Here is a 26564-nt window from a genome sequence, read left to right as displayed (position 1 = left end):
CACAATGGAATATTACACAGAAGAAAGAAAGAAGGAACTCCTACCTTTTGTGACAGCATGGATGGAACTGGGGAATATTATGCTAAGTGAAATAAGCCTGATGGTGAAAGACAAATACCATATGATCTCATCTATAAGAGAAACCTAATGAACAAAATAAACTAATGAGCATAATAGAACCACAGGCATAGAAACATGGAACAGACCAAAAGTGCCCAGAGGGAAGGATGGAGGGGGATAATGGTGGAAAGAAGGGGAAGGGACTAGACAAAGAATTTGTATGAATGACCCACAGATATGGACTACAATGTGGTAATTGACTGCGGGAGGAGGATGGGATGGGTGGAGGAAGGCAAAGGGGGAAAGATTGGGACAATTGTAATAGAGTAACAGTAAAAAATGATTTAATAAAAATAAATAAATAAACCTAAATTTATAAAATTTAAAAAAAAAGATGAAATCTTCTATATCTGTCCTGATTTAAAAAATCAAATTTGTCAATTTCTGAGAGATGTGTTTTAAAGTTTCCCATTATAACCATATAGATACTTCTGTTTCTTTTTAGTTCTGTCAATTTTTGCTTTACATATTTTGAAGCTGTGTTATAGGACTTTATTATATCCTTCAGTAAATTGAATCTTTTATTATATGAATTTATTTTCTTCATCTCTAGTAAATTTTTTCAATTAAAGTCTTTATTTTCTGAATATTAAAATAATGTTTTGGCTAATATTTACATAACATATCCTTTTGTTTTTACTTTTAACTTTCCCCTTATGTTTTAGATATGACTTATAAACTACATGCAGTTAATTTACTTTATTGTTTTTCTAATTTTTACATTTTTTATTGTTGTTCAAGTACAGTTGTCTGCACTCACCCCCTACAATTCCCCCCCACTCCAGCAATCCCCGCCTCCCTTCCCTGCTTCTACCCCTCCCCTTGGTTTTGTCCATCTGTCCTTTATAGTTGTTCCTGAAAACCCTTCCCCCTTTCCCTCCCATTATCCCCTCCCACCTCCCCTCTGGTTACTGTCAGATGGTTCTTAATTTCAACATCTTTGGTTATATTTTGCTTGCTTGTTTGTTTTGTTGATTAGGTTCCACTTAATAAGAGAGATCGTATGGTATCTGTCTTTCACCACCTGGCTTATTTCACTTAACATAATGATCTCTAGTTCCATCCATGCTGTTGCAAAGGGTAGGAGCCCCTTTCTCTCTGCTGCATAATATTCCATTGTGTAAATGTACCATAGGTTTTTGATCCATTCATTTACCGATGGGCACTTAGGTTGCTTCCAGCACTTGGCTATTGTAAATTGTACTGCTATGAACATTGGGGTGCATAGGTTCTTTTGGATTGGTGTTTCAGGGTTCTTAGGGTATAATCCCAGCAGCAGAATTGCTGTGACAAAGGGCAGTTCCATTTTTAGTTTTCTGAGGAAATTCCATACTGTTTTCCACAGTGGCCTCACCAGTCTGCATTCCCACCAACAGTGCACTAGGGTTCCTTTTTCTCCACATCCTCTCCAACACTTGTTGTTTGTTGATTTGTTTATGATGGCCATTCTCACAGGTGTGAAGTGGTATCTCATTATGGTTGTAATTTGTATCTCTCTGATGGCTAGTGATGCTGAGCATCTTTTCATATGTCTCTGGGCCCTATTTGGAGAAGTGTCTGTTCAAGTCTTTTGCCCATTTTCTAATTGGGTTGTTTGTCTTCCTGGAGTGGAGTCATGTGAGTTCTTTATATATTTTGGAGATCAAACCCTTGTCCAAGGTATCATTGACGAATATGTTTTCCCTTACAGTTGATTATCTTTTCACTTTAATGCTGTTTTCTTTAACCATGCAGAAACTTTTTATTTTGGTGAGGTCCCACTTATTTATTCTTTCCTTTATGTCCCTTCCTCTAGGGGACAGATTGGTGAAAATATTGTTGCATGGAATATCTGAGAATTTCCTGCTTAAGTTTTCCTGTAGGACTTTTATGGTATCATGACTTATATTTAAGTCTTTTATCCACCTTGAATTTATTTTTGTGTATGGTGTAAGTTGGTGATCAAGTTTCATTTTTTGCATATAGCTGTCCAGCTCTCCCAACACCATTTGTTGAAGAGGATAGTTTTACTCTATTCTATATTCTTGTCCCCTTTTTCAAAATTAATTGACCATAAAGACATGGATTTATTTCTTGGCTCTCTATTCTGTTACCTTGGTCTAGGACAAAGAGAATTTTAAAAGCAGCAAGTGAAAGACAAGGGAGCTCCTATAAGGCTATCAGCTGATTTCTTACCGGAAACATTTCATATGAGAGGGATTGGCACACAATATCAAAAGTGATTTAAAGCAAGAACCTCTTACAACCAAGACTGCTTTACTTCACAAGGTTATCATTTGAAATTGAAAGAGTAATGAAGAGTTTTCCAGACAAGAAAGAGCTAAAGGAGTTCATTACCACCAAACCAGAATTCCAAGAAATGTAGAAGGGTCTTCTTAAAAATAAGAAGAGATACGTTCATTACATTACTCCTTTCTGCCGGTGGACGCCACTGAGTAAGCATCGTTGAAGTTCTCTCTTCTGCAGTCTCTCTTCTGACATGTCTAAGGCAGAGTCTCCCAAAGAGCTGGAACAGCTATGGAAGCTCTTTATCAGAGGTTCGAGCTTTGAAACAACAGATGAGAACCTGAGGAACCATTTTGAGCAATGGGGAACACTTACAGACTGTGTGGTGATGAGACACCCAAACACCAAGTGCTCCAGAGGCTTTGGGTTTGTCACATATGCCACTGTGGAGGAGGTGGATGCAGCCATGAATGCAAGGCCATACAAGGTGGATGGAAGAGTTGTGGAACCAAAGAAGGCTGTCTCAAGAGAAGATTCTCAAATACCAGGTGCCCACATAACTGTGAAAAAGATTTTTGTTGGTGGTAGTAAAGAAGACACTGAAGAACATGACCTAAGAGATTATTTTGAACAGTATGGGGAAATTGAAGTGATTGACATCATGAGTGACTGAGGCAGTGGCAAAAAGAGAGACTTCACTTTTGTAACCTTGGATGACCATGACTCTGTAGCCAAGATTGTCATTCAGAAATACCGCACTGTAAATGGGCACAACTGTGAAGTGAGGAAAGCCCTATCTAAGCAAGAGATGGCTAGGGTTTCATCCAGCCAAAGAGGTCGAAGTGGTTCTGGAAACTTCGGAGGTGGTCGTGGAGGTGGTTTTGGTGGGAATGACAACTTTGGTTGTAGAGGAAACTTCAGTGGTCGAGGTGGCTTTGGTGGTAGCCGTGGTGGTGGTGGATATGGTAGCTGTGGGGATGGCTATAATGGATTTGGTAATGATGGAAGCAATTTTGGAGATGGCAGAAGCTACAAAGATTTTGGCAATTACAACAGTCAATCTTCAAATTTTGGACCCATGAAAGGAGGAAACTTTGGAGGCAGAAGCTCTGGCCCCTATGGTGGTGGAGGCCAATACATTGCCAAACCACAAAACCAAGGTGGCTATGGCGGTTCCAGCAGCAGCAGCAGCTATGGCAGTGGCAGAAGGTTTTAATTACTGCCAGGAAACAAAGCTTAGCAGGAGAGGAGAGCCAGAGAAGTGACAGGGAAGCTACAGGTTACAACAGATATGTGAACTCAGCCAAGCACAGTGGTGGCAGGGCCTAACTGCTACAAAGAAGACGTGTTTTAGATAATACTCATGTGAATGGCCAAAAAAACCTCGAGGACTGTATTTGTGACTAATTTCATAACAGGTTATTTTAGTTTCTGTTCTGTGGAAAGTGTAAAGCATCCCAACAAAGGATTTTTAATTTAGTTTTTTTTCTTTTTGCACCCATGCTGTTGATTGCTAAATGTAATAGTCTGATCATGACGCTGAATAAATGTGTCTTTTTTTTTAATGTGCTGTGTAAAGTTAGTCTACTCTGAAGCCATCTTGGTAAATTACCCCAACAGTGTGAAGTTAGAATTCCTTCAGGGTGATGCCAGATTCCATTTGAAATTTATTTATAAATAAACCTGCTTGGGCACACATGTCACTGTCTTCAGAAACCTTGGTGTAGTTGAATTGATAAGTTACTGTGTTGTGACCTGGAGTTCACCATTAAAAGGTTCACCAAGCAGAGTCATGGAGTTTATTTGGTTACTAATGGTTGTTGGCACATTCTATGTGATATACTAAATTGAATTATGGTACCAGATAAAATTATAGATGGGAATGAAGTTTGTGTATCATCCATTATCATGTGTAATCAACAAACAATTTAATATCAAAAAAAGAATAAGAAAAAAGTGAAACACAGATATTAAGAATAAAATGATAATAAATATGTACCTATCAATAATCACTTTAATAGCAAATTGCTTAAATTCTTCAATCAAAAGACATAGGGTAGCAGAATGGATACCAAAAGAAGATCCATGTATATGCTGTGTACAAGAGACCCACCTCAAACTGAAAGACAGACTAAATGCAAAGAAATGGAAAAAGATATTTAATGTAAATGAAAATGGAAAAAAGCTGGGTTAGCAATGCTTATATGAAAGAGTAGACATCAGAGCACAGGGTAAAATAAGAGACAAAGAAGGACACAGCATAACAATAAAGGGATCAATCCAGTAAGAGAATATAACCCTAGGAAGCATTTGAACATAATAGTACCTAAATATATAAAGCAAATCTTGATGGGCATAAAGGAAGATAGTAGGCAATATTAACACTTCACTGATATCAATAGATAGATTTTCCACAGGGAAAATCAACAAGAAACCAGAAGCCTTAAATAACACACTAGACCAGATGGATTTAATTGATATTTTCAGGGTGTTTCATCCCAAAGTAGCAGAATATACATTTTTTCAAGTGAACATTTAATAGTTTTTATGATAGACCATATTTTAGGACGCAAAACAAGTTTCAGTAAATTTAAGAAGATTGAAGTAATATCAAGCATCTTTTCTACATACAATGGTATGAAACTAGTAATCAATTACAAGAAAATAATATAAAAACACACAAACACATGGAGGCTAAAAAACATGTTACTAAACAAAGGATGAGTTAACAATGACATCAAAGAAGAAATCAAAAGATGCTTTGAGACAAATGAAAGTGAAAACACAACAACCCCAAATCTATGGGACATAACAGAAGCAGATCTAAGAGAGAAATTCATAACATTACAGGCCTACCTCAAAAACAAAACAAAACAAAACAAGAAAAATTTCAAGTAAAAGTTTGGACAATTGTAATAGAATAACAACAAAAATTACTTCAAAAATAATAATCTAAACATAAAAGAACTAGAAAAAGAACAACAATAATGCCCAAAGTGAGTAAAAGGAAAGAAACAAAAAAGATCAAAGTGGAAGTTAATGAAATAGAATCTCAAGAAACAATACAAAAGATTGATGAAACCAAAAGCTGGTTCTTTGAAAAAACAAACAAACAAACAAGATTGCTAAATCTTTAAGAAGTATTATTTTGAAAAAGGGGAAAGATCCAAATAAATAAAATGAGAAATGAAAGAGAAGTAACAACTGACACCACAGAAATGCAAAGGATTATAAGGAAATATTACAAACAACCAGATGCCAATAAATTATGCAATCTGGAAGAAATGGATAAATTACTAGAAACATATATTCTTCCAAAACTGAATCAAGAAGAAACAGAAAGTCTGAGCATACTGATTTCAAATAATGAAATTAAAGCAGTAACTAAAAAAAGAAGGAGTTTATACCCTTTGCAACAGCATGGATGGAACTGGAGGGCATTATGCTAAGCGAAATAAGCCAGATGGTGAGGGACAAATACCATATGATCTCACCTTTAACTGGAACATAATCAACAGAAGAAAAAAGGAAACAAAATATAACCAGAGACATTGAAGTTAAGAACAATCTAACAATAGCCGGGGGGGGGGGGGAGTGGGGAGGGGACAGTAAGGAGAAGGGATTACAGGAACTCTTATAAAGGACACATGGACAAAATCAAGGGGGAGGGTGGAGGTGGGGGGAGGGAGGTGGGTTTGTCTGGGGTGGGGTGGAGGGATGGGGAGAAAAGGCATACAACTATAATTGAATAACAGTAAAAATTAATTAAAAAACTTTCAACAAGCAAAAATACTAGATCAGATAACTTCACTGGTGAATTTTACCAAACATTAAAAGAAGTAACACCTATCCTTCTGAAACTATTCCAAAAATTCAAGAAGAGGAAAGACAACTTCATTTTGTGAGCCAGCATAATCCTAATTCCAAAACCAGATAGAAAATCAATAAGAAAACAGCAGCCTTAAATGAAACACAGCCAGGTGAATTTAATTGATATTTTCAGAGCATTTCACCACAAAATTGCAGGATATACATTTTTCAATTGCCAATAGAAAGAGGATTATAAACCAATACCCCCAATGAACACAGAATAAAAAATCTTCAAAGTAGTAGCAGACCAAATTCATCATGGTATTAAAAAGATCAATCACCATGGTCCTGTGGGATTTATTACTGGAATGAAAGGTTGGTATATCTACAAATCAATTAATGTGATACATCACATAAAGTCAAGGATAAAAATCATAAGATAATACAAACAGATGCAGAAAAACCTTTTCATAATATCTAGTACCCATTTATGATGACAAACTTTCAGCAAATGGGAATAGAGAGAACAAATCTCAACATAATGAGGGCCATATATGACAAACCCACAACTAACATCATATTTAATTAGGAAAAACTAAAGTAAGTTTTCTTAAGATTATAAATAAGACAGAGATGTCCACTTTCCCCACTTATTCAACATTGTACTAGAAGTTCTAGCCACAGCAATCAGACAAGAAGAAGAAATAAAAGGAATCCAAATTGGAAACCAAGAAGTAAAACTCATTATTTGCAGATGACATGATACTGTGTATAGAAAACCCTAAAGATTCCACCATAAATCTATTAGATTTGATAAATGAATTCAGTAATTTAGCAGGATACAAAATACTCAGGAATCTGTTACATTTTTATACACCAATAATAACCCATAAGAAAGGGAAACTAGGAAAGGATTCACATTTACAGTTGCACCCAAATAAAATAAAATACTTAGGAATATATTTGACCAAGAAGGTAAAAGACCTGTCTTTGGAAAATTATAAAACCCTGAAGGAAAAAATTGAAGAAGATACAAGAAATAAATTATATACGATGTTCATGGATAGCAACAATTAACATCATTAAAATGTACATACTACCCAAAGGAATCTATAGATTCAATGCTGTTTGTACCAATAGCATTTTAAAGAACAAGAATTAAGTAATCCAAACATGTATATGGAGCCACCAAAAACCCCATATAGCCACAACTATATTGAGAAAGAAGAACACATTTGAATGTATCACACTACCTGATATCAAACTATACCTATAGTAGTCAAAACATTATGACACTTGCATAAAAACAGATGTACAGAAAAATGGGACAGAATATAGAGCTCTGAAATAAACCCACACCTTTATGGTCAATTAAAATTTGACAAAGCAGACAAGAACATATAATGGGTAAAGACAGCCTATTCAATAAATGGCGCTGGCAAAGTTGGACACACATGTGCCAAAAAATGAAATTAAACTGCCTTTTTATACCACATACAAGAATAAACTCAAAATGAATTAAAGACTTAAATATAAGACTCAAAATCATAAAACTTCTAGAAGTAAACATAGGCAGTAAAGTCACAGACGTTTCCCTTAGTAATATATTTTTTAATTTTAATATTTTATTGTTATTCAATTACAGTTGTGTGCCTTTTCTCCCCATCCCTCCACCCCACCCCAGTTGAATCCCCCTCCCTCCCCCACCTCCACCCTCCCCCTTGATTTTGTCCATGTGTCCTTTATAGTAGTTCCTGTAATCCCCTTTCCTCACTGTCCCCTCCCTACTCCCCCCTGCCCATTGTTAGATTATTCTTAACTTCAATGTCTCTGGTTATATTTTATTTTCTTTTTTCTTCTATTTTTTATGTTTTTTATGATATATCTCCTCTGGCAAGGGAAACAAAAGAAAAAATTAACAACCCTGGCTGCTGTGGCTCAGTGGATTGAGTGCTGGCCCAAAGGGTCACTGATTCAATTCCCAGTCAGGTCACATGCATGGGCTGCAAGCCAGGTCCCCAGCTGGGGATGTGCAAGAGGCAACCACACATTGATGTTTCTCTCCTTCTCTTTCTCCTTCCATTCCCCTCTCTCTAAAAATAAATACATAAAGTCATTAAAAGAGAAAAAAAATTAATAAATGGGACTACATCAAACAAAAAGTTTTTGCACGGAAAAGGAAACCATTAACAAAATGAAAAGACAACCTCCTAAATGGGAGGACATATTCCCCAATGATACATTTGATTAGGGTTTACTATCTAAAATTTATAATGAGCATATACTACTCAACATCCACCAATACAACAAACAATCTGATTTAAAAATGTGAAAAGGACCTGAATCAACACTTATCCAGAGAGGACATTCAGGTGTCCTGCAGACATATGAAAAGATGCTCAATGGCACTAAGCATCAGAGGAATGCAAATTAAAACCACAATGAGGTATTTCCTCACACCTGTCAGAATGGCTATCATCAATAAATCAACAAACAAGTGCTGGCAAGGATGTAGGAAAAAAGGAACCCTCAGGCACTGTTGGTGGGAATAAGACTGATGCAGCCACTGTGGAAAACAGTATGGAGTTTCTCAAAAAAATAAAATTAGAAATGCCTTATGACTCAGCAATTCCATTTCTGGGGATTTATCTGAAGAAACTCAAACACTAATATGAAAATATATACACCACTATGTTCATTGCAGTTTTATTTACAATAGCCAAGCTATGAAAGCAACCCAAGAGCCCATCAGTAGATGAGCGATTAAAAAAGTGGTGGCACATATACAGGGTCCGGCAGAAGTAATGCCTGCTTGAGTGTGGTTGGTAGGGTAATAATGTGGGTATAACAATTTATAGTTTTAATTTGAACATTTCACATGATGTGCTTGAGTGTGATATTGTTATCTTACAGAATTACATGCTTATAATTTTGTAATAAAAGATTTTGTAATAAAAAGGGGTATTTGTACTGGACCCTGTATACAATGTCATATTACTTTTACATAAAAAGAATGAAATCTTGCCATTGCGACAGTGTGGCTGGACATAGAGGGTATTATGCTAAGGGAAATGAGTTAGAGAAAGTCAAATATCATATGTTTTCACTTATATATGGAATCTAAAGAACATTATAAACTAACCAAACAGAAATTCTCATATGTAGAGAGAATAGACTGATGTTTGCCATCAGGAAGGAGATTGGAGCACTAGGTAAAAAGGATGGAGGAATTGAGAAGTACAGATTTGTAGTTACAAAACAGTAATGGAGATGTAAGGTACAGCATAGGAAATATAGTTAATATATTGTAATAACTATGTATGGTGCCAGTTGAGTATTGGAAATATTGAGGGGAATAGATTTTTAAAGTGCATATGATTGTCCAACCACTCTGTTGTACATCTGAACATAATACAAAATAATATTGAGTGTAAAATTTAATTAAAAAAATTAAAAATGGAAAGAGGACCTGAATGAACACTTCTCCAAAGGGGACATACAGATAGTCAATAAACTAGTGAAAAGATGCTCAATGTCACTAATTTTCACAGAAATGCAAATTAAAACCACAATGAGAATATCACATCACACCTGTCAGAATGGTTATCATCAGTAAATGCACAAATAACAAGTGCTTGTGAGAATGTGGAGAAAAGGGAACCCTTGTGCATGGTTGGTAGGAATTCAGATTGGTGCAGCCACTTTGGAAAACAGTATGGGAATGTGGAGAAAAGGGAATCTTTTCACACTTTTGGTGGGAATGTAGATTGGTGCAGCCACTATGGAAAACAGTATGGAGGTTCCTCAAAAATTATTAATGATGAGAACCAAGATGGCGGCGCAGGTAGACACACTGCGTCTCCTCGCACAACCAGAAGTGACAGAAAATCGAACAGCAAGGAAGTCCGACACCAAGTACATAAAAAAGAAACATAGATCCAGACCGGTAGGAGGGGCAGAGACGGGCACTGGGGTGGAGAGGACTTGCGTGGCCGTGGCGGGACCGAGACTGGCAGAGTGTGGGAGGAACAGGGCAGGCAGTCTGACCACTGGCAGACCCTGAGGCCCTACATTCGCGCACAGATAAACTGGGAGGGCTGGACTCTGAGTGGTGGAGAATGGGGCAGGCAGAACGGTGGGTAGCACCCCGCGGCCCCACACTCGCTCACAGATAAACCTGGACAAACGGCGGGGAGCCAAGCAGACTGTGTAACCCAGGGCTCCAGCACAGGGAAATAAAGCCTCAAACCTCTGATTGAAAGAGCCCGTAGGGGTTGGGGCGGCAGCAGGAGAGACTCCCAGCCTCACAGGAGAGGTCCTTGGAGACCCACAGGGGCCTAGAACATGCACAAGCCCACCCACTCGGGAACCAGCACCAGAGGGGCCCAATTTGATTGTGGGTAGCAGAGTGAAAGACTGAAATCTGGTGGAGAGTGGAGTGGGTGCCATTGCTCCCTCTCGGCCCCTCCCCCACATACAGCGTCACAGCGCAGCTACCAGCATTACCCCGCCCCGTGAACACCTAAGGCTCTGCCCCTTTAAGTAACAGATGCACCAAGACAAAAAAAATGGCCCAAATGACAGAACACTTCAAAGCTCCAGAAAAAATACAACTAAGCGAGGAAGAGATAGCCAACCTATTGGATGCACAGTTCAAAACACTGGTTATCAAGATGCTCACAGAATTGGTTGAATTTGTTCGAAAACTAGATGAAAAAATGAAGCCTATGCTAAGAGAAACAAAGGAAATGGTGCAGGGAACCAATAGTGATGCAAAGGAAACTGGGACTCAAATCAATGGTGTAGACCAGAAGGAAGAAAGAAACATCCAACCAGGAAAGAATGAAGAAACAAGAATTCAGAAAAATGAGGAGAGGCATAGGAACCTCCAGGACATCTTGAAATGTTCCAACATCGAATTATAGGGGCGCCAGAAGGAGAAGAGGAAGAACAAAACATTGAAAACTTATTTGAACAAATAATGAAGGAGAACTTCCCTAATCTGGCAAAGGAAATAGACTTCCAGGAAGTTCAGGAAGCTCAGAGAGTCCCAAAGAAGCTGGACCCAAGGAGGAACACACCAAGGCACATCATAATTACATTCCCCAAGATGAAACAGAAGGAGAGAATCTTAGAAGCAGCAAGAGAAAAGGACAAAGGGGTTACCATAAGACTGTCAGCTGATTTCTCCAAAGAGACCATACAGGCAAGAAGGGACTGGCAAGAAGTATTCCAAGTCATGAAAGGCAAGGGCCTACATCCAAGATTACTGTATCCAGCAAAGCTATCATTTAGAATGGAAGGGCAGATAAAGTGCTTCTCTGATAAGGTCAAGTTAAAGGAGTTCATCATCACCAAGCCATTATTATATGAAATGTTAAAGGGAGTTACCTAAGAAAAAGAAGATAAAAAATATGAACAGTAAAAATGACAGCAAACTCACAGTTATTAACAACCACACCTAAAACCAAAACAAAAGAAAACTAAGCAAACAACTAGAACAGAAACAGAACTACAAAAACGGAGATCACATGGAGGGTTATCAATAGGGGATTGGGAGGGGGAGAGAGTGGGGAAAGGTACAGAGAATAAATAGCATAAATGATTGGTGGAAAATAGACAGGGGGAGGGTAAGAATAGTGTAGGAAATGTAGAAGCCAAAGAACTTATAAGTATGACCCATGGACATGAACTATAGGGGGGGAATGTGGGAGTGAGGGTGTGGGCAGGATGGAGTTGAGTGAAGGGGTGGAAATGGGACAACTGTAATAGCATAATCAATAAATATATCAAAAATTATAAATGAAACTGCTTTTTGATTCAACAATTCTACCTCTGAGTATATATTTGAAGAAACCCAAAACACTAATTCAAAGTGATGTATGCACTCCTATGCTCATTGCAGCGTTATTTACAATTGCCAAGCTATGGAAGCAACGCAAGTGTCCATTAGTAGATGAATGGATAAAAAAGTGGTGGTACTTATTTACCATGGAATACTCTTAGTGATAAAAAGAATGAAATATTACCATTTGTGACAGCATGGATTGACCTACAGGTTATTATGCTGTGTGAAATTAGTCAGTCAGAGAAAGACAAACACCTTATGATTTCACTTCTATTGGGATTGTAAAGAACAGTATAAATGAACATCAAAACAAAAACACTCTTAGATACAGAGAAAAGGCTGATGCTTGCCAGCGGGGAGGGCTTTGGGAGACTGGGTGAAAAAGGTGAAGGGATTGAGTAGTACAGATTGATGGTTTCAGAATAGTCACAGGGATGTAGTGTGGATACGACATAAGGAATATAGTCAATAATATTGTAATAACTATGTATGGTACCAGGTGGTTACTGGAAATATTGGGAAGAAAAGTTTATAAAGTATATGATTGTCTAACCACCAAGGAATATACCTGAAACTAATACAAAATAATATTGAATACAACTTGTAACTGAGAAATATTTTTATTACTTTATTTTCTTTTTCTTTTTTCTTTTTTTTAAATTTATGTATATATTTTTATTCAGTTACAATTGTCTGCATTTTCTCCTCTTCCCTCCATCTCACCCCAGCCAGTCCCACCTCACTCCCCCACCTCTACCCTCCCCCTTGATTTTGTCCTACTTTATTTTATTTTAATTTTTAAATATTTTTACTGATTATGCTGTTATAGTTGTCCCACTTTTTCTCCCCTTTTCCCCTCCACCCTGCACCCCCCTCCCACCAACATTACCCCCCACTATTTCACATCCATGGGTCATACATATAAATTCTTTGGCTTCTCCATTTTCCCATACTATTCTGAACCTCCTCCTGTCTATTTTGTACCTACCAATTATGCTTCTTATTCCCGGTACCTTTTCCTCCATTCTATCCACTCCCTCTCTCTGCTGATAACCCTTCATGTGATCTACATTTCTTTTTTCTCTAGAGAATTTGTCTATTAAAATATATTTTATCGATTATACTATTACAGTTGTCCCATTCCCCCCCCCCTTTATTCCCCTCCACCCTGCACCCTACCTCCCACCCACATTTCCCCCTAGTTCATGTCCATGGGTCATACATGTAAGTTCTTTGGCTTCTACATTTATACTATTCTTAACTTCCTGCTGTCTATTTTGTACCTACCCTTTATGCTACTTATTCCCTATACCTTTTCCCTCAACCCCCCTTCCCCTTCCTTGCTGATAACCCTCTGTGTGATCTCTATTTCTGTGATTCTGTTCCTGTTGTAGTTGTTTGCTTTGTTTTTGTTTTTCTTAGGTTCCGTTGTTGAGAGTTGTGAGTTTGTTGTCATTTTACTGTTAATATTTTTTATCTTCTTTTTCTTATGTAAGTCCCTTTAACATTTCATATACTAAGGGCTTGGTGATGGTAAACTCCTTTAATTTGACCTTATCTGGGAAACACTTCATCTACCCTTCCATTATAAATGGGAGCTTTGCTGGATAATCTTGGATATAGGTCCTTGCTTTTAATGACTTTGAATACTTCTTTACAGCCCCTTCCTGCCTGCAAGGTTTCTTTTGAGAAATCAGCTGATAGTCTTATGGGAACTCCTTTGTAGTTAACTTTCTCCTTTGCTCTTGCTGCTTCTAAGATTTTCTCCTTTTGTTTCATTTTGGGTAATGTAATTATGATGTGCCTTGGTGTGTGCTTCCTTGGGTCCAACTTCTTTGGGACTCTCTGAGCTTCCTGGTCTTCCTGGAAGTCTATTTCCTTATGCCAGGTTTGGGAACTCCTCCTTCATTATTTTTTCAAATAAGTTTTCAATTTCTTGCTCTTCCAGTTCTGTTTCTGGCATGCCTATTATTTATATGTTGGAATGTCTAAAGTTGTCTTGGAGGTTCTTAAGCCTCTCCTGTTGTTTTTTTTTTTTTTTTTTTTTTTTGAATTCTTCTTTCTTTATTCTGTTCTGTTTGAATGTTTATTTCTCACTTCTGGTCCAAACCATTGATTTCAGTCCTGGTTTCCATCCTGTCACTGTTGGTTCCCTGTGCGTTTTCCTTTATTTCACTTTTCATAGTCTTCACTTTTTTTTTTCTATTTTGCAACCATACTGAAGCACTTCTGTGAGCATCCTGATTATCAGTGTTTTGAACTCTGTATTTAATAAGTTGGTTATCTCTTCATTGCTTAGTTGTATGTTTTCTGGAGGTTTCATCTGTTCTTTCATTTGGGCCATTTTGTTTGTCTCAGTATGCCTGTTACATAGTTAGGTGAAGAGCCTTAGGTATTCACCAGGGTGGGGCCACCTATATCACTGGGTTGTGGTGCTGTATGTGGGGGAGGGGTCCAAGAGGGAACAATGCTGCTTCCTCGACTCTTGGTGGGATTTCAGTTATGTCCTCTGCTGCCCACAAGCAAATTGGGCCCTTCTGGTGCTGATTCCTGGGTGGGTGGGTTTGTGTATGTCCTAGGACCCTGTGGGTCTCTCCAACAAACTGTCCTGTGAAGCTGGGAGTTTCTCCTGCCACCTCAACCCCCACAGGGTTTTTCCGTCAGAGGTTTTCAGGCTGTATTTCCTAGCACTGGAACCCTGTGTTGAGTGGTCTGTCTTGCTCCCCAGTTGTTCCTTCCAGTTTATCTGCATGCAAATGTGGGAGCGCCCGCTCTGCCAGCATCTCCTCATCCACCCAGGTCCTCCAGCCCCCACTTTGCTGTGCATCCTCTCTGCCCCAGCTGCCTCTCTCCACCTCTCTACCGGTCTGGATGCATATTTCTTCTTTGCCTCCTTGGTTGTCAGACTTGTGTAAAGTTCGATTTTCTGTCATTTCTAGTTGTTTTTTTTTTTTGTTTTGTTTTGTTTCTAATTTGTTGTTGTCCTTCTTTTGGTTGTGTGAGGAGGCATAGTGTATCTTCCTACTACTCCATCTCAACCATAAGTCCTGATCTCCATTTCTGTGATACTCTTCCTGTTCTAGTTGTTTGCTAAGTTTATTTTTGTTCTTTAGGTTCAGTTTTTAATAGTTATGAGTTTGTTGTCATTTTACTGTTCATAGTTTTGATCTACTTCTTCTTAGAAAAGTCCCTTTAACATTTCATATAATAAGGGCTTGGTGATGATGAACTCCTTTAAGTTTACCTTATATGGGAAGCATTTATCTGGGAAGCATTTAGAATGGAAGCCCTTCCATTCTAAATGATAGCTTTGCTGGAATTTTTTTTTTTTTAATGTAAAGGTTAAAAAAAAGATTGACATTAGGATTAGGTTTAGAGTAAGGGTTAGGCTTAACATTTGGTTCAAGGTTAGATTTAAAGTTAGTGTTAGAATTAATTTTAGATTTAAGGTTGAAGATTGGCTTAGGGTCAGGTTTAAATCGAGGTTACAGTTAAAGTTGACTCTAGGATTAGGTTTAAGTTTGGTTTTAAAACAGGATTATTTAAAAATGAAGCCAAAGAGAAAAAAGAATGCTATTGCAAAGAAAAAGTAACAAGTTTACATTTTTCATAAAAAGAATCCATATTTTGGTCTATTTGTATGTAACATATATTTTTGTAAATTAATAACAAAAATTTGCTGATTCATATATTAAAAAATAAAAACACTGGTGGGGATATTGAGGCATCACAAGGCATATAGTGACATAGGTATGCAGTAATCAAAATAACTTTACCCACAGTGGTCTGTATTCCATTTATTAATGTTTGGTGGCCCCTGCCTGTGTACATAACTACACCAGTTTGTTATCATAAGTATAATAGTAAATGACCAGAAAAGAATATTTCTTGTCCCCCAACCCCCCCCAATTTTTTTTGAGTATTTCTGCCTTCTTTTAGACCATAGCTCTCTGTTCCCACATCATAGCAGTCTGCCCCCCTAGCATGGCCATTTGCTCCTAAACCATATTGCTTAATCCTATATCAGGGTTGCCATAACACACACATTGTATATATACACATCATGGTTAAGAACTAATGTACCAAATACCACTTCACATGCATCATGGTTGTCTAAACTTATATAGTAATTTTCTCAAGCTACATGTATATTTTATCATCTTTGAAGGCCCTTTGTTCAAGTGTCACAGTTTTCAGTTTATGCACTACAGTAACTTGAAAATTCACGAAGATTGTCATGAGAATTTTGGGTATCTTCTCTCTTCTACATTCCTTATCTGCACTTGTTTGATGGCCATCTGAGCATGTACCATGGATGTCTGTAAGTTCATTTAATGCTAATATCTGCTAATGTGCTACATTTATCTGTACATATACCAGAATTGAGGCCTGTTTTGTAGAAACTTGATAACTTGCTAAGGCTACATGTCCAGTGGCATGTACAAATTTACTAACCAATATTATCCTAATAAATTTAATTTAAAAATTTAAACATGTTAGAAAAACATAGCAAACATTAACAATTTAAATGTATATTTTAGTAGTATTATATATATTCATACTATTTTGCAACAGCCCCATGGCATGCTTTTGATCATGTACAATATCTTAATGAAGTACTAAGCCCCTCTTCTCTTCTTCAGTGACTATTATGCTCATGTGCTATGGTTTTCTGACATTTACCATGGTTAAATTGTTTTATACCATAAATGTCTCTACATGCATTAAAATAATGATATTTGCTAACAAAGTGTCATGGTAATTGGAGGACATATATTATGTCCAACCTCTTCTATATATAATAGCAGTCTTCTCATGCATAATGGTTATTTGAATATGTACCTTAGTTATAAGTTCATATAACATTCTTGTCTTCTAATTCATCATACTGTATATCATAGTTTCTCCTTCCAAATCATGGTATTTGCATCTCTTCATTGGCACTATTCTTAGTGTGAAGGGTTGCTACTTGTTTATCATGATTGTTTGAACATAACCCATATTTATATACTCTAATAGCATAGTTGAACACACATTAAGAGTCTCTTTGCTCATGCAGCATGGCCATCTTTTCCTATATCCAGGATCATTGCTTATGCATTCATGTTTTCTGAGTACCCACCATGGTTCTGTCTTATATTTTGTGGATCATTTCTATAATTTGGACTTTATATCCTATACCAATTCTCTTTATTCCTGTAGAGTAATTGTCAATCATATATCATGATTATCTAAAAATTAATCTCTATCATGTGATCATACAACATTAGGGTCTGCCAAAGCACTGTGGATGTTTGAACACATATATTGGTTTCTGCATATGGATGTTTCTCATGCCCTAGAGTTGTCTGCTTATGCGTGATATTTACTTACTGATATGCCATGGTTTTCTGAACTGTTCTGTTTTCTATTCATTCTTATAAAATGACCATCAACTCCTGTACAACTTATGAAACATGAATGCCACAGCACACATATTAAATTGACCATAAAAATTGCTGTTTGGGCCCAAATAATCTGGGATTTGTAGTCAAGAGGACTTCTGGTCAAAATGGAGGCATAGATAGACATGCTTCAACTCCTTGCACAACCATAGAAAGAATTACAACTAAATCTCCAAACAAATAATACCCAGAACCATCAGAAAATTGAACTGTATGAAAGTCTGACAACCAAGAATTTAAAGAAGCCACATTCATTCAGACACACAGTGTGGCACAGAGAGGTGGTGGTGGCAGCGAAACAGATGGTCCCACATTCATGTATGGTGGTTAAAAATCAGGAGGAATAGCTTGGGAGTGAGTGATCCCAGCCCCAGGCCAGACCACACAGTCCAAGGCTCCAATGCCAGGAGGATAAATCCCCATAACTTTTGGCTGTAAAAACCACTGGGGGATGGAGTGGCAGAAGAAACCACCATATTTTGAGGAGATTCTAAGTCCTACATGGACTTAGAACATGTGCAGACCCACCCACTGTGGGATTCAGCACCTGGACAACAACTGGTAGGATGCCAATAGCATATGTGAAGTGACTGGGAATGGAGCAAGTTCCGGGAAAAACTCCAGAAGCCAGGCAGTGGCTTGTCCTCTCTTTGAGCCCTCACCCACACAGAGCCACAAAGTGGTGAAGCGGGTTGCTCCACCCTGGGAATTACAAGGACTCTGCCCCACATAATTCAGGTGCCTTTTCTGCAATATGCCATGCTACTAAGAGTCAAAGCAGCTCTACCTAATACACAGAAACAAACACAGGGAGGCTGCCAAATAGAGGAGAGAAAGAAATATGGCCTAAATGAAAAAAAAAAAAAGAACAAAACCCCAGAAAATGAACTAAATGAAATGGAGATAATCAACCTATCAAATGCAGAGTTCAAAACACTGGGGATCAAGATGCTTAAAAAACTCATTGAGTACCGGAACAGCATAAAAAAGACCCAGGCAGAAATTAAATTTACATTAAGTGAAATAAAGAAAAATCTACAGGGAACCATCAGTGGAGGGGAGGTAGCCAGGATTTAAATAAGCAATTTGGAGCATAAGGAAGAAATAAGCATTCAACCAGAACAGCAAGAAGAAAAATGAATAAAAAAAAACAAAACAAGGATAGTATAAGGATCCTGTGGGACATCTCCAAATGTACCAATGTTCAAATCATAGGGGTGCCAGAAGGAGAACAGGAAAAGCAAGAAATTGAAAACTTATTTGAAAAAATAATAAAAGAAAACTTCTCTACTTTAGCAAAAAAATGGACATACAAATCCAGGAAGCACAGAGTCCCAAATAAGTTGGACCCAAAGAGGACTACACCATGACACATCATAATTAAAATGACAAAGTTTAAAGATAAAGAGAGAATCTTAAAAGCAGCAAGAGAAAAGCAGAGAGTTACCTATGAAGGAGTTCCCATAAGACTGTCAGCTGATTTCTCAAAAGAAACTTTGCAGGCAAGAAAGGACTGGCAAGAAATATTCAAAGTGATGAAAAACAAGGACCTACAACCTAGATTACTCTATCCAGCAAAGCTATCCTCTAGAATGGAAGGGTAGGAAAGGACTTTCCAGACAAGGTAAAGTAAAGGAGTTCATCATCACCAAGCCATTATTATATGAAACACTAAAGAGAATTATATAAGAAAAAGAATAGCAACTGACTTCTCAATGGAAACGCTCCAAGCCAGAAGAGAATGGCAAAAAATATTCCAAGTAATGAGAACCAGAGGCCTCCAACCAAGACTACTTTACCCAGCAAGGCTCTCAATCAAGATAGAAGACCAAATAAAGAGCTTCCCAGACAAAAGAAGTCTAAAAGAATACAGCTCCACCAAACCAGCTCTGCAAGAGATGCTAAAGGGACTGCTTTAAGGAAAGGAAGGAAAAGAGAAAGACAGAGGAACACAGGTAGGAAATAATGGCAATGAATAACTACCTATCGATAATAACCTTAAATGTAAATGGATTAAATGCTCCAATCAAAAGACATAGAACAGCTGAATGGATAAGAAAACATGACCCACACATATGCTGCCTACAAGAAACCCATCTCAGGACAAAAGACTTACACAGACTGAAAGTGAAGGGCTGGAAACAAATTTTCCAAGCAAACGGACAGGAAAAAAAAGCAGGGGTAGTAATACTCATATCAGACAAAATAGACTTCCAAAGAAGGGCCATAAAGAGAGACCCAGAAGGTCACTTCATAATACTCAAAGGAAGAATCCACCAAGAAGACATAAACATTGTAAATATATATGCACCCAACATAGGAGCACCCAAATACATAAAGAAAATATTGGAGGATTTCAAGAAAGATATTGACAGCAACACAATTATAGTAGGGGATTTTAACACCCCACTATCAAAAATGGACAGGTCTTCCAAACAAAAGATCAACAAAGATATTGTGTCACTTAACAATACCTTAGAGGAAATGGACTTAACTGATATATACAGAGCTTTTCATCCCAAAGAAGCAAAATACACGTTCTTTTCAAGTGTCCATGGAACTTTTTCAAAGATAGACCACATGATAGGACACAAAGCAAGCCTCAACAAATTCAAGAAAATTGAAATCATATCAAGCATCTTCTCTGACCACAAGGGTCTGAAACTAGAAACCAATGCCAAGGGTAAAAACCCAAAACACTCAAAAGCATGGAGACTGAATAGCATGCTATTAAACAATGAATGGGTCAAGAACGAGATTAGGGAAGAAATCAAAAACTTCCTGGAAACAAATGAAAACGAACTCACAACAACCCAAAACCTATGGGACACAGCAAAGGCAGTCCTGAGAGGGAAGTTCATAGCAATACAGGCCTGCCTTAAGAAGTTAGAAACAGTTCACACAAACAACCTAACCCTACGCCTACAAGAACTGGAGGAACAACAACAAAAACAGCCCAGAGCAAGCAGAAGGAAGGAAATAACCAAGATCAGAGCAGAACTAAATGACATAGAGACTAAAAGCACAATTGTAAGGATCAATGAATCCAGGAGCTGGTTCTTTGAAAAGATAAACAAAATCGACAAGCCTTTAAGTAGGCTCATCAAAAAGAAAAGAGAGAGGATCCAAATAAACAGAATTAGAAATGAAAGTGGAGAGATTACAACTGATACCACAGAAATACAAAGGATCGTAAGAAATTACTATGAAGACCTGTATGCTAAGAAATTTGAAAACCTAGATGAAATGGACACATTTCTAGAAAAATATAATCTTCCAAAACTGAATGAAGAAGAAGCAGAAAACCTGAACAGACCAATATCAGCAAAGGAAATTGAAGCAGTCATCAAGAAACTCCCATCACACAAAAGCCCTGGACCAGATGGTTTCACAGGAGATTTCTACAAAGCATTTAAGGAAGAACTAACCCCTATCCTTCACAGACTATTCGAAAAAATCCAAACTGATGGAAGACTCCCAAACTCTTTTTATGAAGCCAACATCATCCTAATCCCAAAACCAGATAAAGACACAACGAAGAAAGAAAACTTCAGGCCAATATCGCTGATGAACATAGACGCTAAAATTCTCAACAAAATATTAGCAAACCGCATCCAGCAATATATTAAAAAGATCATCCACCATGACCAAGTGGGATTCATCCCAGGGATGCAAGGATGGTACAATATTCGCAAATCAATAAACATAATACATCACATCAACAACAGCAAAGACAAAAATCACATGATCATATCAATAGATGCGGAAAAAGCATTTGATAAGATACAGCACCCATTTCTGATAAAAACACTCAGCAAAGTGGGAATAAAGGGAGCAGTCCTCAACATAATAAAGGCCATATATGAGAGACCTACAGCCAACATCACACTCAATGGACAAAAACTTAGAGCTTTCCCACTAAGATCAGGAACTAGACAAGGATGCCCTCTCTCACCACTCCTATTCAACATAGTATTGGAAGTCCTAGCCACAGCAATCAGACAAGAAAAAGCAATAAAAGGCATCCAAATTGGAAAGGAGGAAATGAAACTGTCACTGTTTGCAGACGACATGATAGTGTACATGGAAAACCCTATAGACTCCACTCAAAAACTACTCGACCTAATAAATGAATTTGGCAAAACAGCTGGATACAGAGTCAATACCCAGAAATCAAAGGCATTCCTGTACACCAGCAACGAAACTGCAGAAACAGAAATCAGGAAAAAAATCCCATTCGATATAGCAACAAGAAAAATAAAGTACCTAGGAATAAACCTAACCAAGGAGGTAAAAGACCTGTACTCAGAAAACTACACAACACTGAAGAAAGAAATTAAGGAAGATACAAACAAATGGAAGCATGTACCATGTTCATGGATTGGAAGAATCAACATTATCAAAATGGCCATACTACCCAAAGCAATTTATAGATTCAATGCAATCCCTATTAGAGTACCCATGACATATTTCACAGATATAGAACAAACATTGCAGAAATTCATATGGAACCATAAACGACCTCGAATAGCTGCAGCAATTTTGAGAAAGAAAAACAAAGCAGGAGGGATCACAATACCTGATATCAAACTGTATTACAAGGCCACTGTAATCAAAACAGCCTGGTACTGGCATAAAAACAGGCACATAGACCAATGGAACAGAATAGAGAGCCCAGAAATAAACTCAAGTCTATACGATCAATTAATATTTGACAAAGGAGGCAGGAGCATAAAATGGAGCAAAAACAGCCTCTTCAACAGATGGTGTTGGGAGATCTGGACAGCTACGTGCAAAAAAATGAAACTCGATCACCAACTTACGCCATACACGAAAATAAACTCAAGATGGATAAAAGACTTAAATATAAGCCGTAACACCATAAAAGTCCTTGAGGAAAACATTGGCAGGAAAATCTCAGACATTCCACGCAGCAACATCCTCACAGACACATCCCCTAAAGCAAGGGACATAAAGGAAAGAATAAACAAATGGGACCTCATCAAAATAAAAAGCTTCTGCATGGCTAAAGAAAACAGCACCAAATTACAAAGAGTACCAACAGTATGGGAAAACATATTTGCCAACGATACCTCAGACAAGGGCCTGATCTCCAAAATATATAAAGAACTCACTCGACTCCACTCCAGGAAGACAAACAACCCAATTAAAAAATGGGCAAAGGACTTGAACAGACACTTCTCCAAGGAAGACATACAGAGGGCCCAGAGACATATGAAAAGATGCTCAGCATCACTAGCCATCAGAGAGATGCAAATTAAAACCACAATGAGGTATCATCTCACACCAGTCAGAGTGGCCAACATAAACAAATCCACAAACAAATGTTGGAGAGGATGTGGAGAAAAGGGAACCCTTGTGCACTGTTGGTGGGAATGCAGACTGGTGAGGCCACTGTGGAAAACAATATGGAATTTCCTCAGAAAACTAAAAATGGAACTGCCCTTTGACCCAGTAATTCCGCTGCTGGGATTATACCCTAAGAACACTGAAACACCAATCCAAAAGAATCTGTGCACCCCAATGTTCATAGCAGCACAATTTACAATAGCCAAGTACTGGAAGCAACCGAAGTGCCCATCAGCAAACGTGTGGATCCAAAAACTATGGTATATTTACACAATGGAATTCTACGCAGCAGAGAGAAAGAAGGAGCTTATACCCTTTGCAACAGCATGGATGAAACTGGAGAGCATTATGCTAAGTGAAATAAGCCAGGAAGTGAGGGACAAGTACCATATGATCTCACCTTTAACTGGAACATAAGCAATAGAAGAAAAAAGCAAACAAAATATAACCAGAGACATTGAAGTTAAGAACAATCTAACAATAGCCAGGGCGGGGGTGGGGGGTGGGGGCGGGGATAGTGGGAAGAGGGTATTACAGGAATTACTATAAAGGACACATGGACAAAACCAAGGGGGAGGGTGGAGAGGGGGGAGGGAGGTGGGTTCACCTGGGGTGGGGTAGAGGGATGGGGAGAAAAGGCATACAACTGTAATTGCATAACAATAAAAAAAAAAAATCAATGTAAAAAAAAAAATCAAAAAAAAAAAAGAAAAAAAAAAAAAGAAAAAGAAGATCAGCCCTGGCTGGTATGGCTCAGTGGATTGAGCACTAGCCTGTGAACCAAAGAGTCACCGGTTCAATTCCCAGTAAGGGCACAAGCCTGGGTTGTGGGCCAGGTACCGAGTAAGGAGTGTCCGAGAGGCAACCACACATTGGTGTTTATCTCCCTCTCTTTCTCCCACCCTTCCCCTCTGTAAAAATAAATAAATAAAATCTTTAAAAGAAAGAAAAAGAGGATCAAGACTATGAACATTAAAATGGCAATGATTCACAACTATTAACAACTGAATCTAAAAAATCAAAGTAAGCAAAGAACCAGAACAGGAACAGAATCACAGATATGGGGATCATTTAGAGGGTTATCAGCTTGGAGGTGGAAGAGGGAAAATGGGGGAAAAGGTACAAGGTTTAAGAAGCATAATTGATAGGTACAAAATAGACAGGGGGATGTTAAGAATAGTATAGGAAATGGAAAAGTCAAAGAACTTATATGCACAACCCATGGACATGAACTAAGGTGGGGGATTGCTGGAGGGAAGACGGGTACTGACAGAGGGGGGCAAAGAGGGAAAAATGGGATAAGTGTAATATTATCAATAAAATATATTAAAAACAATTTTTTGTGAAAAAATTTATATATTGGCCCATAATTTTATATGACACAACCTAACACTATGACTGTTTCTATTTTTAATGTGGACATTTCCTCATGTCAGAAGTCCATCTTCTCCAGTATTATATTTTTCTATGCCTATACCAGATTGTATTGAGGAGCCTTTAGCTAGTATATTAAATTAAGAATATCTATATTATGTAACCTGCTGAATAAGAAGGCACAGGCCACCCATACCAGGATTGCAGGAAATTGCTTAACTGTATCAAGATGAGAATTAACCTTAAATATGCCATGAATGGACTCCAGGTCTTAATATTCTGTTATTTTCTGAAATAATACCTTTAACTATGGCAAAGATATTTGTGATAGTTAAAATCAGAGAGTAGTGGTGGAAAATAAAATTAAGATGAAAGTTTTTTTTAAATTTTTGGATTATAAGAGGTAACTGAGGCTGAGAGAAGTTCTGTGAGTCACCTCATCACAGGAAGACAGGGGAAAAACTGGAACTGCACCCTAAGACTACTGATTACTGATTTTGAGCTCTTTATATTATCTTTACTTAGATGGGCTCTAGTATATTTAAAGAGGGGTAGGTTGGGAATGAATTTTGGTGACATTAACTGAAGGAAGGGAATTGTCACATTAAGCATTTAATAACTAGATACTAGGGAAGTTAAGTAATTCTAATACAGTTAAATAAAATCTTTTTTGACATTTCTTCTTTCTCCTTTCTTTTGTCCACTCCTTTCCCCTTCCCCTTTCCCTTAACATGGATCTTACAGGACTCTCCATGTTGATGCCTAAGAAGATGATAATCACACAGATGAGGCACTTCTACCTGACCAGTCTTGGGCTTCTCATCCTGATTAATATTCTCCCCGGAACAGATGGCCAAGGGGAATCAAGGCGACAAGAACCTGGGGAATTTGTGAAGCAGGATATCGGCGGGTAAGAACCCTTCTAGAACAAAAGAATCTTGTGATAAATTCTTGCCTTGGACCAAAATTTTTATTTTTTTTCCCAGATTAACTAATGTACTCTGGTCCTTGATACTAGACATTGCATTATATTTGGAAAAGCATCATTAGCTCAGACTTTCAATTCAGAAAGTGATGTCTTGGGCAACTCCCTGGCCCATGTTTGAATTCTCTCTGTAACAATTTAGAAACAATTCTGTCAACTTATTTGCTCTCAGTCTCTCTTGGATCTTCTACCTGTCCTTTTTTTATTGGCTCTGTCCCATTAGCATTTAAATGTGATTAAGAATCTTCCATCTTATATTTTAAAATCTTTCCTCCAGATAGTGCCTTAAATCTTTCCTCCTGTTTATAGTTATACATCTTGAAGAAGTGGTTTTCTTTATTTTCCCTACTTCTTACTACGTTCTACCACTCCACCACTGCTGCTGTCTGATTTCCAGCCCCAGAACTCTAAGGCAACTGATACAACTAATATGACCAATGTTGGCTCTGTTGCTAAAATGAACACTTGTCTGTTCTTATATCAATTAATTTCTTTAGTACCATGCGGCAACTTTCAGCATTGTTGACTCTTTCCTCCTTCTTTTACTCCTTTTTATTGTGAAATTATATATATATATATATATATATATATACACACACACATATACATATGTGTATATATATATATATATATAAAATAAATGTAAATTTAAATATAATTTCTTTGACTTCAGAGATACCACAATGCCCTGGTTCTTAGATTAGATTCTCTAGAAGCAGGACCTGAGACAAGGAGTCTTAAGTAAATGATTTATAGAGAGAATGCTCTCAGTGAAAGTTGTATGGAAGTAAGGGAAGTGTGTTGGGAAGGGGAGGAAGTAAAGCCTCCATTTGACCCCTCAGGGAGATATGGAACATGAATGACACTACAGATTTGGCTCACCTTGAAGCAGTGGGCTTGGGCTTTTGTAGCCTTACCTCAATCAGTCATTTCCCAAGAATTGACTGAGGAAGGTATAACATCCTAGGCTCCCTTCAGCTGATGGCAATATTCTGAAGTGAGTTAGTTTCACTGGCCCAGTGAAAGAGATCTGGACATAACACCAAAAGTAAATACTACACCAGGGTTTCTTTATACTTTTATGGCTGTGTTTTCTACAATACTACACAGCTCTATGAAAGCTTCTGTGATATAAAGATCTTTTGTAATCTCTTTGGTAATCCTCTCTTCCTTTGTTCATTGGTCAGGTATTGGGTTTTGTTTTTTGTTTTTGTTTTTTTTTTTTTTGTACTAGGCACTCTTCTTACTATACAGATTCTAAGTGATTTCATCCATCCCAATGACAATGTTACCTTACATACACGCCAATGACTCTTATCTCAATCACTATTTCTAACTTCTCTTGCGTGTCAGATCTCTAAATCCACCTATATATTGGACATGACCA

The 26564-nt window shown here is 37.7% G+C and overlaps 2 protein-coding genes across 3 annotated transcripts in view; both read left to right on the top strand.

The window, feature by feature from the left end:
• Window positions 1–26564, top strand: part of GABRA3 (gamma-aminobutyric acid type A receptor subunit alpha3) — a 413998-nt gene that overhangs the window by 111374 nt on the left and 276060 nt on the right. For both annotated transcript variants that reach the window (XM_045188241.3, XM_053917478.2), the window contains exon 2: window positions 24937–25102. In XM_045188241.3, coding sequence (XP_045044176.1) covers window positions 24937–25102 — 166 coding nt within the window. The remainder of the gene's footprint in view (window positions 1–24936; window positions 25103–26564) is intronic.
• LOC112296259 (heterogeneous nuclear ribonucleoprotein A1-like) lies at window positions 2600–3749 on the top strand. Its single transcript, XM_053917479.1, is given in 1 exon segment — window positions 2600–3749. A coding segment is annotated over 1 exon segment (963 nt). The 3' UTR covers window positions 3563–3749.

The sequence above is a fragment of the Desmodus rotundus genome, chromosome X (assembly GCF_022682495.2).
Source record: "Desmodus rotundus isolate HL8 chromosome X, HLdesRot8A.1, whole genome shotgun sequence".
Lineage (NCBI taxonomy): Eukaryota > Metazoa > Chordata > Mammalia > Chiroptera > Phyllostomidae > Desmodus > Desmodus rotundus.
This window is presented reverse-complemented; position numbering and strand designations above follow the sequence as displayed.